This window comes from Hippopotamus amphibius, chromosome 14 (assembly GCF_030028045.1).
Source record: "Hippopotamus amphibius kiboko isolate mHipAmp2 chromosome 14, mHipAmp2.hap2, whole genome shotgun sequence".
Classification (NCBI taxonomy): Eukaryota; Metazoa; Chordata; class Mammalia; order Artiodactyla; family Hippopotamidae; genus Hippopotamus; species Hippopotamus amphibius.
Window position 1 is genome coordinate 19655127 of NC_080199.1, and position 16393 is coordinate 19671519.

At 35.4% G+C, this 16393-nt stretch overlaps 1 protein-coding gene across 1 annotated transcript in view; it reads right to left on the reverse strand.

Moving 5' to 3' along the window:
- Positions 1 to 1133: 1133 nt before the first annotated feature.
- The window catches only part of GPC5 (glypican 5), a 1362776-nt gene continuing 1347516 nt past the window's right edge, over positions 1134 to 16393 (reverse strand). Inside the window, exon 8 of the mRNA XM_057706978.1 lies at positions 1134 to 1451. Coding sequence (XP_057562961.1) covers positions 1294 to 1451 — 158 coding nt within the window. The 3' untranslated portion in view covers positions 1134 to 1293. The remainder of the gene's footprint in view (positions 1452 to 16393) is intronic.

Here is a 16393-nt window from a genome sequence, read left to right on the forward strand (position 1 = left end):
CGATTTCATCTCACAAATATTTGCTGTTGATTGAATCCCCTTCAGTTCTTTTTCAGAGGTCCTTTCAAATCCTTTTGAATTTTTTTTTAATTTTACAAGTTCAGCACTTCTCTTTTCTATTTTGTCAATTTGTATTAATTATATTTTCTGGCTATCGACTGGATGTGATACTTAATAAAAGTTGACTTATCTCTTCCTTCTTAAGTACAGTGATAGACACATCCTACTCAGTGTCTGCTGAGGCATCTTACCACAACTGGGAAATCAGGGACTGTGGATTAGTGGCTCAGCTAATGTGAAAATAGGAAAAGAGCTAAAACAGTGCATGCCATCCTTTCTGTATTACTACATCTTCAGATATTCATAGGAACCTTAGAAATGTATAGACAATAGTTTGTTCAATATCAAGTTTAAGAAAAGAGCAAATAATATTGTGAAAACGGATGAATATATCATTTTTCCAGGAGAAAATGATCAATATCCTTTAAAGTTTTCCACCAAATAATTAACAGCTTTATTAGAGAGATTGCTAGAGCAGGAGTGTGCTTTGCAACGTAGCTAAAGCCATTAGGCAAAGAGAGGAGGGAACACAGTCACAATACCAAAGATGCGTTTTGTATGTAATGGGATACAAATCAGATGCTATCATAGTACTCAGCTTTAAGGTTTGTCAGTAGCTAAGTTACAATGGATAAAAATTATCAAGCATCTTCAATGAAATTACATGAAATGCTCCTCGGCAATCTAGTCTATAACTTATATGCCTTCAGTAATTTCTTTCTGTAGCTTGCAAAAATGGAAGAATCTCTTGAAAATGCATGCATACTACTTGCCATTGTTTGTTCTGATTCATTTAATGGAATTCTAATTCCAGTATTTTAAGAAACACTATGTACTGTTTTCATTGTCCTGCAAATATACCATCAATTTAAAACATTTTTTTTTTTTTTTACAAAAGGAAGAGGCTGGAATTGAGAATAATAAAATTCCTGGTATACTGAATTCTTCTTATTTAAAGTCACTTCCGTGCTCTTCACATTTGCAGGTTTAATATGTTAGAATTTAAGAACTTTTAAATTAGATTCAAAGAAGACATGTTTTCAAACAGTCTTTCATTTAAACGTTGATTTTTAGATACTGTGTGAACATACCAACTTGGCTTTTAAGAAGTTAGTGTGACATACCTTTTCATAAATATGTTACATTTGAAAAGATCTCTTATTCCACTGAGAGAAAGAGAGGGGAGAAATCAAGACTCTAATAAGACATATATATCAGGGCAGAAGAGTTCAGTCACCAAAGCCCAGGAAGTAACATCACTGCACCCATTAGAGTCAATGCCATAGTTTCAGTTGCTGCTGTACATCCTGCTCCAGTTGTGCCTAAAGTACTACCACCGTCTGTTTGCTGGATTTGCTTTACATCACTGAGGTTCATCTCCTCTGGCATCCCTGTAGAAGCAAATAAGAAAAAAAAAGGATAATGGATGACCACCTCACTATGATACATCGAGAACAGCTCTTAAGCTGAATTGTGGACCCCATTGTTTTATTCTTTCTGTGTAGCATTCCCTGTGTTTCACCCAGTGCTAAAAGATGAATATGACACACACTTCTGATCTTCTTAAATTGGAAGCTACAGGACCTTGAGTGCGAGTGCTCAGAAACTTTATAAGAACAAAGCAAAAAGCACTTACCAGCTTTTTAAAGCATTTGGAATATTTCTCGAATGTTGTCGGAGGAAAGAAATTTAATTAAAATGTCCTGAGGTATAGCATTATTGCTTGTCCCAGAGATGTAACAACTGTAGGAACTGTATGAAATCTTTTCTTATGAAAATAAAACCATGTAAGGAGAAATAATTATGACAGTTTTAAAAAGTAGAATTTATACAGATCATATTTTGTATTAGGCTAAACTATGCATAGGATCCTTATTGAAATATACCAAAGAATAATAACAAATACTAAATGATATCCTTTATACACATGCAGAGCTATGGGGATAGGGGTGTAGACATCTGTCAATAGATCAAAGAATTTGTTAGTAGGACAGATTGCGGATTAAAGTTAGGGATGAGGTATTTGATTGAAGAAAAAAAATGTTGTGCAAAGTTATAGGCCAAAATCTAGTCACATCCTGGTTATTACTTCTGTGTGTTGTAAAACCTGACAAACTGAGAAGGAGACCAGTTCCCAAGATGAAATAGTTGTTTTCTTAAAGAAGTTTACCTTACTATGACATATCTAGGGAATTATTGATTTCTCAGTTTCTGTCTAGTGCCACCAATGTGCTGAGACCATGAGACTGGATTACCCCATGGCATGCCACCATTTGTCATAATTAACAAGTTTAAATTCAGTGTTACTACAGCCACAAATATTGACATCGTAATTACAGTGAGACTGGGAAAAAAAGCTTCATATAAGGAAAAGTCAATATTTATGTAATTAGGTCAATACATATATATAATTCAGATGGTAAGCTCTACTGCATTCAGGGATGAGAGCATTAAAACGAAGCTCAGCTCTACTGATCTGATATATTGATTTTACAGTCTGAGCTCTTGCATTATTATTCATTGTTTGGGTACTTGTTTTGCCCTTCTGTGTCATTAGGCAAGATGAATAAATTAGCAATTCCTTTTTTTTTAGGGACTGGAGTGGAGTGAATATTTTAGTCATGGTTTTATACTCCTTGTTATGCTAGAGGATAACAAGGAGCTAAGTGGACTCTAGGCAATTAAAAATTTTTTTCCAAGATAACTACATAAATTTGAGCTTTAAGGGATTTACTTTTCTTTTTAAGTGCACAGTGAGGAGGTGCATGGATAGAACTCATGAATAACTTCTCCTTATGCCTTCCTGAGTCAGTATTTTCCTCATTCATTCATGAGCCAGGAACTGGTCTGGGTTCAGGGGGTATCATGGTGAGTACAAATATGAAAATAGAAATATGTTAAATCTTATGCCTGCAAGTCAGGTGATGCCAGGAGGGATATCTTCAATCAGATGCCATTTTAACATCGAAGGTAGAGATGTTACTAAGAAATGTGATAGATCTAAGGATAATGACTCCTTGAGATAAGAATTACATGAAAAGAATTAAAGATTCTTTGAAGAGCCCGGCAGTCAGGGCTGTAGTTTCAGATCAAATCACAACCTGGTCTGGACATCTGTTTAGAAATCTTAGCATGCCAAGGCCAAACCCACAATTGCTTGATGCTAGGATTGTTTTCTTAAAGAAATTGAATTAACTAAGTGTGTAAATGATACCAAAGCTCAGCCAAAGACCCATAAAAGACAAATCAGTTTGGAGATTTCTCACAGTAATAAAGTAAACAAAAAACAAAGTAGTTTTAAATACCTTTTGTATGCCTAATAGCAACATACAAAGATGACAAATTTATATTTCTGCCCTTGGCTTACAGTCTGGTGGGGGAAAGACAGACAGCCATGCTATTACAAAAACAAATGTAATATTAAAACTCAGGCACATGCCTGATGGTTGGTGCTATGAGGTAATACAATCTTACACAAGATGAGGTGTCAATTATTTACTGTCCAGTTGACAAAGGCAGGAGAGAGGGGCGATGACCACCAGGTTGGCAAGGACCACCCTGATTAAGGAAGACTGCCAAAATATAGCAAAAGTGTTTAAAATGTACACTTACCTAGACCCCAAAATTCTACTTTAACGGAGAAATTCCGTGGGAATAATTTTTAAAATATGCACATATTTATTCACAAAATGTGAATCTGTGCATTGTTAGGGCAAAGTCATTAGTCATTAAGTGTCCATCAGTAGGGAACTGGGTTGAGAAAATTAAGTGTATTCACTTACTTAAAAAGATTCAGAAATTAGATCTTGGTACAGAAGAATGTGCTGATATAATTTTATACATAGACTTTCATGGTCTTTAAGGCTTTTCGAACTCTCATAGTCTATGGCTGCCTTTCTTTGAGGATGTGGAATCTGTCACTAATTTCTGTATTCACGTAGTAAGTGTTTAGTAATAACTAGGTGAGTTGATAAGTGGATGAATTTAACCCAGGAGAGAAAATTACAAAACTATAAAAATAGTTTTCTCAAATTCAGTTTGATTCCTGTCCCCAGTTTTCTTGAGATTTAATTGACATATAACATTATGTTAGTTTAATGTGTACAATATGTAGATTTGATGTACTTATATGTTGCAGAATGATTACCACCATAGTGTTAGTTAATGTCTCCATTATGCCACATAATGACCATTTCTTTTTTGTGGCGAGAAGATTTGAGATCTACTCAGCACTTTCAAGTATATAATTCAGTATTACTATAATCACCATGCTGTACATTAGACACCCAGAACTTATTTATTTTATAACTGGAAGTTCGTACCCTTTGAACAATATTTCAGCTCCCCCAAATCCCAGTCCTCGGCAGTCACCAATCTGCTCTGTTTCTGAGTTTGGCTTTTTTAGGTTATACATATAAGTGGTATCATACCAGTATTTGTCTTTCTTTGTCTGACTGATTTCACTCAGCATAATGCCTTCAAACTTCATCGAAGTTGTAGCAAATGGCAGCATTTTCTTTTTTTCTCATGGCTGAATATTATTCCATTGTTTTTATATACAACACATCTTCTTTATTCATGCATCCACTGACAACTGGTAAGCTGTTTCCATTTCTTGGCTATTGTGATTAATGCTGCAGTGAACATGGGAGTGCAGATATCTCTTCAAGATCCTGTTTTCATTTCTTTTGGGTATATACCCAGAGGTGGAACTGCTAGATCATATGGTAATTTTACATTTTAATTTTTTAGGGAACCTCCATACTGTTTTCTATACTGGCTATACCAATTTACATTCCCATCAAGAGTGAAAAAGGGTTTCCTTTTCTCCACATCCTTGCCAACATTTATCACTTTTCTTTTTTTTGTTTTTTAAGCTCTTTATTGGAATATAATTACTTTACACTGTTGTGCCAGTTTTTGCTGTACAACAAAGTGAATCAGCTGTATGTATACATATATCCCCATATCCCCTCCCTCCCGCGACTCCCTCCCACCCTCCCTATCGCACCCCTCTAAGTCATCACCCATCATCTAGTTGATCTCCCTTGTTATGCAGCAGCTTCCCACTAGCTATCTATTTTACATTTGGTAGTGTATATAGGTCAGTGCTACTCTCTCATTTCATCCCAGCTTCCCCTTCACCCCCCACCCTGTATCCTTAAGTCCGTTCTCTACATCTGGATCTTTATTCTTGCCCTGTCACTGGGTTCATCAATACCATTTTTTAGATTCCATGTATATGAGTTAGCATACTGTATTTGTTTTTCTCTTTCTGGCTTACTTTGCTCTGACAGACTCTAGGGCTATCCACCTCACTACAAATATCTCAATTTCATTCCCTTTTATGGCTGAGTAATATTCCATTGTATACATGTGCCACATCTTCTTTATCCATTCATCTGTTGATGGGCATTTAGGTTGCTTCCATGTCCTAGCTATTGTAAATGGTGCTGCAATGAACATTGTGGTACATGTTTCTCTTTTGGATTATGGTTTTCTCAGGGTATATGCCCAGGAGTGGGATTTCTGGGTCATATGGTAGTTCCATTTTTAGTTTTGTAAGGAACCTCTATACTGTTTTCCATAGTGGCAGTACCAATTTACATTCCCACCAACAGTGCAGGAGGGTTCCCTTTTCTCTGTACCCTATGCAGAATTTATTTTTTCTAGATTTTTTGGTGATGGCCATTCTGACCAGTGTGAGGTGATACCTCATTGTGGCTTTGACTTGCATTTCTCTAATGATTAATGATGTTGAGCATCTTTTCATGTGTTTCTTGGCCATCTGCATGTCGTCTTTGGAGAAATGTCTATTTAGGTCTTCTGCCCATTTTTGGATTGGGTTATTTGCTTTTTTGGTATTAAGCTGCATAAGCTGCTTGTATATTTTGGAGATTAATCCTTTGTCCATTGCTTCATTGGCAAATATTTTCTCCCATTCTGAGGGTTGTCTTCTTGCCTTGTTTATGGTTTCTTTTGCTGTGCAAAAGTTTTTAAGTTGCATTAGATCCCATTTGTTTATTCTTGATTTTATTTTGATTATTCTAGGTGGAGGGTCAAAAAGGATCTTGCTTTGATGTATGTCATAGAGTGTTCTGCCTATGTTTTCCTCTAAGAGTTTTAGAGTGTCTGGCCTTACATTTTGAGTTTATTTTGTGTATAGTGTTAGCAAGTGTTCTAATTTCATTCTTTTACATGTAGCTGTCTAACTTTCCCAGAACCACTTATTGAAGAGGCTGTCTTTTTTCCATTGTATATTCTTGCCTCCTTTGTCAAAAATAAGGTGCCCATATGTGCGTGGATTTATCTCTGGGCTCTCTATTCTGTTCCATTGATCTGTATTTCTATTTTTATGCCAGTACTATACTGTCTTGATCACTGTAGCCTTGTAGTATAGTTTGAAGTCAGGGAGCCTCCAGCTCCGTCTTTCCTTCTCAAGATTCCTTTGGCTATTCGGGGTCTTTTACATTTCCATACAAATCGTAAAATTTCTTGTTTTAGTTCTGTGAAAAATGCCATTGGTAATTTGATAGGGATTGTGTTGAATCTGAAAATTGCTTTGGGTGTTATAGTCATTTTCACAATGTTGATTCTTCCAATCCAGGAACATGGGTGTCCCTCCATTTGTTTGTATCGTCTTTGATTTATTTCATCAGTGTCTTATAGTTTTCTGCATACAGCTCTTTTGCATCTTTAGGCAGGTTTATTCCTAGGTATTTTATTCTTTTTGTTGCAATGGTAAATGGGATTATTTCCTTAGTTTTTCTTTCTGATCTTTTGTTGTTAGTATCACTTGTCTTTTTGATAATACCCATTCTAACAGGTATGCAGTGATATCTCGTTGTGGTTTGATTTGCATTTTCCTGTTGATTAGTGCTGTTGAGCATCTTTTTCACGTACCTGTTCACAATTTGTACATCTTCTTTGGAAAAATGTCTATTTAGTTTCTCAAATTCAGGCTCTTAATATAAAAGGCATAAAATTATATTTCAGCAATACAGTGTAGAATAAAATATTAGAATTAGATGTGAACTTCGAATTTTACATCTAAGAAGAAAAATGGTGGATGTAATGGAAGAGATTCAGTATGAGAATATTAACTTAGCAAAGACTTGCTAAATAAATTTGCTATAGATCTTGTTAAATAAAAACTATTACCCTTGGTCATTACTTGCTGGACTTGGATGGTCATTTATACCAAAATCAGCCATATGTATATTGGCTGGACATTTGGGAGTCTAACAAATCTGATATGGCTTACGTAACAGTTTACCAGTGTTTTGTTTTTTTTATTTTGTGGTGATTAATCCATTCTTATCTCCTAGGAAATATGATTGATAGGTTCACCCAGGGTATTGAGTCACTTGAATCTAGGTTATATCCTGAAAAATGCTGAGTTATTTTTCCAGTTTTCCTTGGGGACTTCCATGTAATCCAGTAACAAAAGCAGCATGACTATATGGTTGAAGAGACAAGGTCCATGGTAATTATGAACACCCTAATTGAAGGTCATCTTTGTGATTTTCTATTTGACTTTCAGAGAGTCTGACTAATAAGTGGGGCTATTCTTACAGCAGTCTCTTCTGTTCTCTGTGGGCAAGGGTGTGAAATTTACTTATAGTCCCTCGGGTTGACCCTTTATAGCCATGAGTAGCTTTCCTGTTTGACAAACTATGTAAGAAAAATGAAATAATCCTAATTGTTAATAACTTAAACAATGGATTAAAACATTAATGGGAGATTCTGACTATTAACCAAAGTTTACTTTAAAGTAGTATGATGTATTGAGGTATTTCAGTTCTGGGTAATGTTGGGGATTGTCATTTATTTGTTACTGCATCAAATGAATTCTTGGTTATTCCCCAATAGTTAGTGATAAATAGATTTTATTTTTCAGGATAGGATTTGTAGCAAAGAAGATATTGTTTGGATCTTTTTTCAGTTCCTGATGCTATTTTTTATTCCATAATGATCATCCAGGTCTTTTTCCTCATTTTGCTTTATTGACTTTTGAAAGCTTCAGAAAGAAAACATACATCTCATATGAAAAATACCAAATTATTTTAAGCAATTTTATAATATTACTATTGTGGATTTTTAAACTATTATTGTGAAATTTCTTCTAGAAATAATTTTTAAATAGAAGGTTAAAAATGCCATTTTTTGTGAAATTGGTAACAAAAACCAAATATTAAAAGTATGTTTATCAAATATACTAGTCCTCATTTGTATATTACAGATGTTGTATGAATTTATAGGTGTTAGAACAATTATAATTAGTGATTCTGAAGATTATTTTTAAAGAGTGTAAGACTGATCAAATATTGCTAGTTAGTGAAATCATAAAATATTTTATATCCTACATTAGTGATAATATGGGATTAAATACTATTAAAAATTAAGATAATAAAATATCTGTACCTAGACACATGGTAATACTATTCAATGGTACCAAAAATAGAAAAATTTTAAAGCACTCAGAGAATTGACAAGCTGCTTTTAACAGAACAAAATATTATATGAATTTTCAAGGGCAATAATAGAAGCTAAAGTAAAAAAATTCTAATTACAATGAAAGCAAAATTCTATACAGAGTTAAACTATATGGAAGAAATAAAGGTATAAAGGTATTTTCACAGAGTGTTTTTAATACTCCCCAAATAATTCTAAAAGCATTATTAAAGAGTATATGTAAAAATACAAGAAACTGAGCACAAATGAAGGAGTGGGATGAAAGTTCTAATAGTGTTCAAAGTATTTGGCAAACATCTAGGTTACTGTATGTAAGTGTATTGGTTAAGAAAACAATAACAAAATGATTAATTTAGATATAATTTTTAAAATATCAAAATACTTAATTGTCAAAATATTCTAAAGTATTTGTATGTTTGGGAAGAAGTGAGAAATATTAACTTTAGGTTTTGTCAAGACAATTGTGTATTTTAATGAATGTTAAAAATTCAAGCCTAAGAACTTAAAAAATTCATATGGAATATATATGTTCCTAATCCATTAAGGCAGAGGGGATTAATAAAATCTAATGGAAGTCAGGAAATAATAAACACACAAACAAATATGCCTGGCAAATAGAAAGCACAAAATCAGATGTTAGAACCATGTGCAAATAATTTAGTAACCTCTAAATGAAATGAACTGAATCAAATTAGAAAAAAAATGCTCAGTTTATATTTCAAAAAAATTTAGCAGCATTTAGCAGCATAACAAAGGATGAGAGTAAATGCTTGGAAAAACACACTTCAAGCAAATAACTAAAAGAAAGGTGATGTCATTATATTAATAAAAGATAAAATAGGTTTTGAACATTAAAAAGGATAAAGAAGGTCTTTATATAATGACAAAGAAATAATTCAACATATAGGTATAACAATTCTAAGCCTAACTCACCTTAGCCTATTCTCAGAATAAATTGATACTAATGAAAGAAAATAATTGGATAAAATATCAAAGCAAAATGGACACATATGCATTCAGTGGGGGATTTTTAAGCCTGCTATCTCATTAATTGATAGCTCAAGCAGATGAAAATTAGTGAAGATATGGATGACTTGGTCATCAAAATCATGGGGCAAGAAAAGGAGAACTCCATTGCCTTCCAGCCATGTTTCTAGTAACAATCCTGGTATCTCTTTGCCCTACACCCCCATTCCTTCACATGGAAAGAGAAGACTGCCTTGATTACTAAGATGGGAAGAAGAACCAAAATGCTGAGCTTTAGAATTTTTCATCCTCTTTTGGATTTGCTTGTCCATAGTGAGGATGTATTCTATCCTACTCTTCACCATGGCATAAGTTGAAGTCAACTTTTTATGCAGGGAGGACCTGTAGTTTTCTAGCTATGCTTCTGACTTGACAGTAATTCTTGGATGAAATAATAGGTGTCATGTCAGGACATTCTCTAGTCCATCTTTTAACAATAAAATACACAATTTAAAAATTTTATCTGATATATGTGCTTATATTTCAATTGGTTCTAATCTCAGGAGAAGAAGAAAGGAGTATTACTTACCACATCAGCTCCAAACACAAACTTTCACAAGCTTGGTGTAATAAATGAATAGATGGCTAGCTAGACAGATTAGATAGCATCGTGCAGTTAATGACCAGTGGATATAGTGTGTAAATATTCTTTTAAAGCATACCTAAGACATTAAAAAAAGGGATCACTTAGGGTACAAAGCAAATAACAACTAACAAGGAATTTTAAACAAACAATATGAATTTTTTCGTGGTAACACAAAATTAAACATCAAAACTGAAGGAGAACCATTGTCCCTACAGCAAACCTTATCTTAGGACATAAAACAAGACCTAAATACACAGATGTATCAAGTTCACAGATGAGAAGATAAGTTTGTATTGTGTCTCTTTCACTATGTTCTGAAATTCCATCATGATGTCCCTTGGTGTGGGTCTATTGGATCCATTGTCCTGGGCACTCATTGAAGCTTTGTACTTAGAAACTCATGTCCATCTGGGGAAATATTCTTGAATTCTTTGTTGATAATTTCCTGTCTACCATTTTCTCTGTTGTGTCTGGGTGTCCCATTATTTACGTGTTGGATTTCTGGAAGGTTGGATTTCTAGTTTCCATAATTTTACTCTAGTTTCTAGGAGATTTCTTAAACTTAAGTTTTTTTTTTTTGTTGTTGAGGTTTTCATTCTTGTATTCAGGTTTTAGATTTATTAAACTTGATGTTTTTTCCTCTAAATATCCCTTATGTTTTTGTTTAAGTCTTCTCAGACCTTATTAAGATGCTAATTACAGTATTTTTTCCAAGTTCTCTTCTCTCTGCAGTCTTTAACACAAATTACTTTTTCTCTGCTTGTGGATATGACTTTTCATGTTACCCACATGGATGAGTGGTCATCCTTGATTCATGGTTATGTGTTAATATTTAAGAGAAGGAAGTGAAAATTTAGTTAAAACTCTGAGTGTGTGAATGGGGCTCAGTAATTAGTGGACAGATGTGGTCTTGTTTACGTGTTTGTTGGGGAAGCTACCTATGTCAGTAGGATAGGGTAGGTCAGGCTGAAAAAACAAATGCCTCCAAAGTATTGGTAGCAATGTCCACTGCCAGTCCAGGTAACTCTCTGCATTGTAACTTAGTCCCTCACCTCCAGAGTAACACATCCTTCCATGATCACCAGAACATGGGGGAACGGGTGGAGAAACAAATCGGCAATTAAAAGTATCCATCTGGAAGGGGTAGCTGACACTTCTGCTCTCTATGTTTATTGGCCAAAGCTAATCACATGACTGTAACCTCAAGGGACAGGGATGTGTAGTCCTACTATGTGCATAAAGGGGAGAAGACATGGAAGTATTGCAGACCAGAAGTCATGTCCGTCAGGTCCCCTTTAACTGCCTTTATTTGTTTCTTCTTAAGCCATGTCTTCCCAGCAGAGACCTTACAATGTCCTGCCTAAGAGTAATTCCCTGCCTGCAAAAATTCAGGGAGCCAAGTGGGAGCAGGCTTGGGGGAGGGTATAGGCCTCAACATTCATTGTAGGTAAATTGGTAGGTAGGTAGATACAGATAAATATATTTACCAATTATCTTTCTTTGAGAATAATACTCCTGCCGTCAACTGTGCCTGCCATTCCCCAGTCCAGAGACTCTTTCCAGATTATACTTCCTGTAGCAGACTGACACATGGGAGAGACATACACCTATTGGTCTAGAGTGGAGGAAGGGATCATGGAATGGTACAGCTATTGATGAGTTCTTCTTTTGTAGACCCTCTTCTGTCAACTCCTTCTTACAAGAAGTGACAGATGATGCCTATTCCTGTCTCTTTTGAGGATTCCATTGAGCAGACTGGGTTGGTTCTCTGCTTATCCAATGTTCCTTGGGAGTTGGCTTCTCTGGGCTTCCTACATTAGGCACCACTCATCCATTTGCTTTCTGGCTTCCAAATGTTATCATTACTTCTTCTTTTTTTTAAATGTATTGATTTATTTATTTTATTGGCTGTGTCAGGTCTTTTTTGGTGTGTGTGGGCTTTCCTTAGTTGCAGTGAGTGGGCTCCTCATTGCCGTTGCTTCCCTTGTTGCAGAGCATGGGCTCGAGGCACGAGGGCTTCAGTAGTTGCAGCACATGGCTCAGTAGTTGTGACTCATGGGCTCTAAAGTGCAGGCTCAATAGTTGTGGAGCACGGGCTTAGTTGCTCCGCAGCATGTGAGATCTTCCTGGAGCAGAGATCGAACCCATGACCCCTGCATCGACAGGCAGATTCTTAACCACTGGGCCAGCTAGGAAGCCCATCATTACTTCTTCTGTTTCCTCTGCTCTCAGTAAATTTAGATTTTTGTTAAAAAAGTTCTTATAATGTATTTTAGTGTAAAAATTCATATAGTGTATTTTAGCAGGGGGGAATAAAATTAAATGTGTTTGATCAATCTGTCATCTTGAAGGCAACTTGCTGAATGTTTCCAGCATCTGGACACTGAAGCGGCATCTGACTCTCCGGATAAGTCTAGGTCTCTTCAGGCTGGTCACGCTGGTGTAGTTCAGGTTGATCAGTGTTCCTGCTGATAACTATTTTTGATGACCACCCCTGATATGGTGATTATTTTCATTAAAAATACTGAGCTGTGTTCCATTCTGGCCAGGAAACTTATCAGTACAGCATGACTGTTACCTCCCCACTGATAATAAATAGTGCAAAACAGCCTGCTGCCTTATGGAAGAATGACTGAATGCACACTGGAAGACTGGAAGGCAGGCTGTTTTGCCTCTGCACTGCCTAATCCAGGGTGCATTTGCTGTATAATCTTGTAAAGCTTGCTAAGTGTGCCAGAATAAGGCCTAGTTGGCTATAGAGCTATGGGGATAATTGAAAAATTGAGGCCTGCCATAATTTGGGCCCTTTAAATATTTTTTTTATTTGGACTTTTTTGTTGGACCCATAATACATATCTTTAAGATACTGGGTTGGACATTGACTAAATAGATGACATTTTCACTTACTAGTATTTGCTAAAAATTAGCTGCAGAAAGTAAAATGTGAACACTGATGAGGAGACAATGTTTCTCTCAATGAAATGTGAAAATTAACTTCAGACAAAATTTCCCTGTTTTACTTCAGTAAGTGAAGAATATTACGTAGCTAATCCTTAGAGCCTAAAAAATTGTTAAAATGTCTAAGAATGTTGTGCAAAAGAGATTGTGAAGCTTATTACATTTATCAAATGGAAACGCAGTATCTTAGCTTACATATCTGATTCATCATGTGTATAAATCAATATATTTAACTTAGTATTTCAAGCTCTAAATATTTTGTGTAACTTATTTTTTAAGAAATTCTGTTGGCCCAAAGGACAGCTAAACAAAATACAGAGAACTAGTCATTGCTATCATCCCTGAGAAGAGTATAAATGTTATTCATGAAAATATCCACAAAACAGCACACATGAGGACAAGTACTTATGTTGGGTTTGGGTGGGGGTGAAGGGGGGGCTCTCTGCTCGCCCCTGTGGTGTTCTCAGTTGGTGGTTTGTATTCAGATGGGACTATGTAACATTTTAAAGTATATTATTTGCTCTACTTTGGGTTGACAAGACATTATGAAAATAACAGGTGCATGTGTGAGGAGGGAAGACTCTCATATTGAAAGCAGGGGAATTATGCGGATGTTGAAAATTATAGGATCACCTTCCCTGACCCCATATGGAAATACATCCGTTCTTGCACTACATCTCCTAGAATAAATACATCCATACTCATTCTCTCTCAAGCCTACAATTCATTGTTGCCCCGGTACCTAATTCCATGTAATATATTCTAATAAATGGAACAGTTTTCTAACTACTCTAAGTTTTCTGGCAAAAACTTGTCTGACAATAATCATGTAAATTCTTTCTCTCCTTGTCTCTGTCTGTTGTTCAGTTTTAAATACTGCTGTGTTTTTACCCTTAGTGTGTGTATGTTTTCTTATCACTCAACTTAAGACTAAACATATATATTTTTATCACTTATATTTGATTTTTTGGGGGCCTACATTGGGTCTTCGTAGCTGCGCACAGGCTTTTCTCTAATGGCAGCGAGCAGGGGGGCTACTCTTTGTTGTGGTGCACAGACTTCTCACTGCAGTGGCTTCTCTTGTTGTGGAGCAGGGGATCTAGGTGCAAGGGCTTCAGTAGGTGTAGTACTCGGGCTCAGTAGTTGTGCCTCCTGGGCTCTATAGCGCAGACTCAGTAGTTGTGGTGCATGTGCTCAGTTGCTCCATGCATGTGGGATCTTCCCAGACCAAGGATTGAACCTGTGTCCCTTGCATTGGCAGGTGGATTCTTAACCACTGCGCCACCAGGGAAGTCCCTATATTTGGGCTTATATGTTGATCTTATTCATTTAATTTAAAGCCCATCAAAGACATGGTTATATTTATGTTTTCTATTTCTTGGGCTTGTAAGTAGCTATTCACAGTATCCTACATGTGGTAGAAATAATTTTTGAAGATACGACTTACTGGAAATGCTTGATATGTAAACAAGCATGTACCCCTTTTTAAATTTATTTAAATTGGAGCTACCCAGACTTCTAGAATTCATGCTAGAAAGCAATAGGGTATAGTAGAAAGGAGCTGGGTTCAAGCCCCAGAAACCTTAGAAAATTCATAGTCAATATGGAAAACACTTTGTAATTTTTTTACATAGACAAAAATATGGTTATTATTTGAATATTAGAGGCTGAGGTAGGCAAAGTGAGCTGAACCACTTCTTCAAGCTCTTCCTGGAGAATAGCTGATAGAGCCGGAAATAGGATGCCAGTTTCCTGACTCCCAGTCAGGACCTGGCAAAGGGACTTGCCACCTTAGACCAAATGACCTGCGCTATTAACAACAACAACAAAAAAAACTAGTCTGACGTTATACAATGTAAATAGGAACCCAGTAAGTTAGAATCATCTCTATTATCAAAGAATTGTTATTATAAAGATAATTCAACTGCTTATATATAAATATATATGTGCTTATTATAAATATAAGTACTTAAATTTCAAAGTTTAGCAAAGATGATTCTTTAGGGACAAATTTTCAACTCTTTTGGGTAAATAACAAAGAATTCACTTACTAGATTTTATGGTAAAAATATGTTTAATTTTATAAGAGACCACCAAAGTGTCTTCCAAAGTAGCTATACCATTCTGCATTCCCAACAGCCATCTATGAGAGTTCCTATTGTTTCATCACCTCTCCAATATTTGGTGGTGTCAATGTTCCAGATTTGGGCCTTTCTAATAGGTATATTGTGGTATCTCATTGTTTTAACTTGTACTTTCTTGATGATATGTGTTGGGCATCTTTTCATATGCTTAATTTCTATCTGTATATCTTTGGTGAGATGTCTGTTAAGATCTTTAGCCCATTTTTAATACGGTTGTTTGTTTTCTTATTGTCGAGTTTTAAGTGTTCTTTGTATATTTTGGATAGCAGTCCTTTATCAGATGTGTCTTTGAAAATATTTTCTCCCAGTCTGTGACTTGCCTTTTCACTCTCTTGATATTGTCTTTTGCAGAGCAAAAATTTTTACTTATTCTTTAAATCACGATGCTATGCATTAGATCTTCAGAACTTACCTTCTAACTGCAACAGAAGTGTTAAATATTAGTGAAGTCGTTTATCAATTTTTTTTCACGTATTGAGTCTCTAGTGTTTTATATAAAAAGGTAGTATCCCTAGAGAATTTTAGGTAAATTATTTCCCTGAAGGTTTCCCATGGAACTCTGCTTCCTGACTTTTAGGAGCGTACAGGACTTTTGTGCACAAAGAATCTATTATATTGAGAATATTCTTATGTAGAAAAGGAAACTGGGTCTCTAAATGATAGGTGTTATTCTGAGGAAGGGTCAGTTTCAACACAGAATGAGGTGGGAAAAAATCATTTCCTAGTGGAAATCCAGAGAGAATGTGTCCATGGAGGTGGGGTTGGAGGATATTGCACAACAAAACATGAGTAAATGGGGACCAAAGGGAAATGATGAGCATCTCTGAAGAGTCTTACAATGTCCCCTACCTCTGCATACTGGACCAAGTGTGAGTGTATACTTCTAACTCTAACAATTAATGCGTCATGAGTAGGAATGGTGACAATGAAAGTATTAAAAAAGACTTTAAGATGAATATAATCTATAGTATAATCTATAATAGTATAATTTATAGTAATATATAATCCATAGTGTAGACTTTAAGATGGATATAATCTATAATCTATAGTATAGCATCGTAATATAATCTCAAAAATTTTGTACACTTCTGTTTTCTAAAATGTTTTTAGATATGTGAAGCAAAACTTCAGCAGCTGGTGTAAA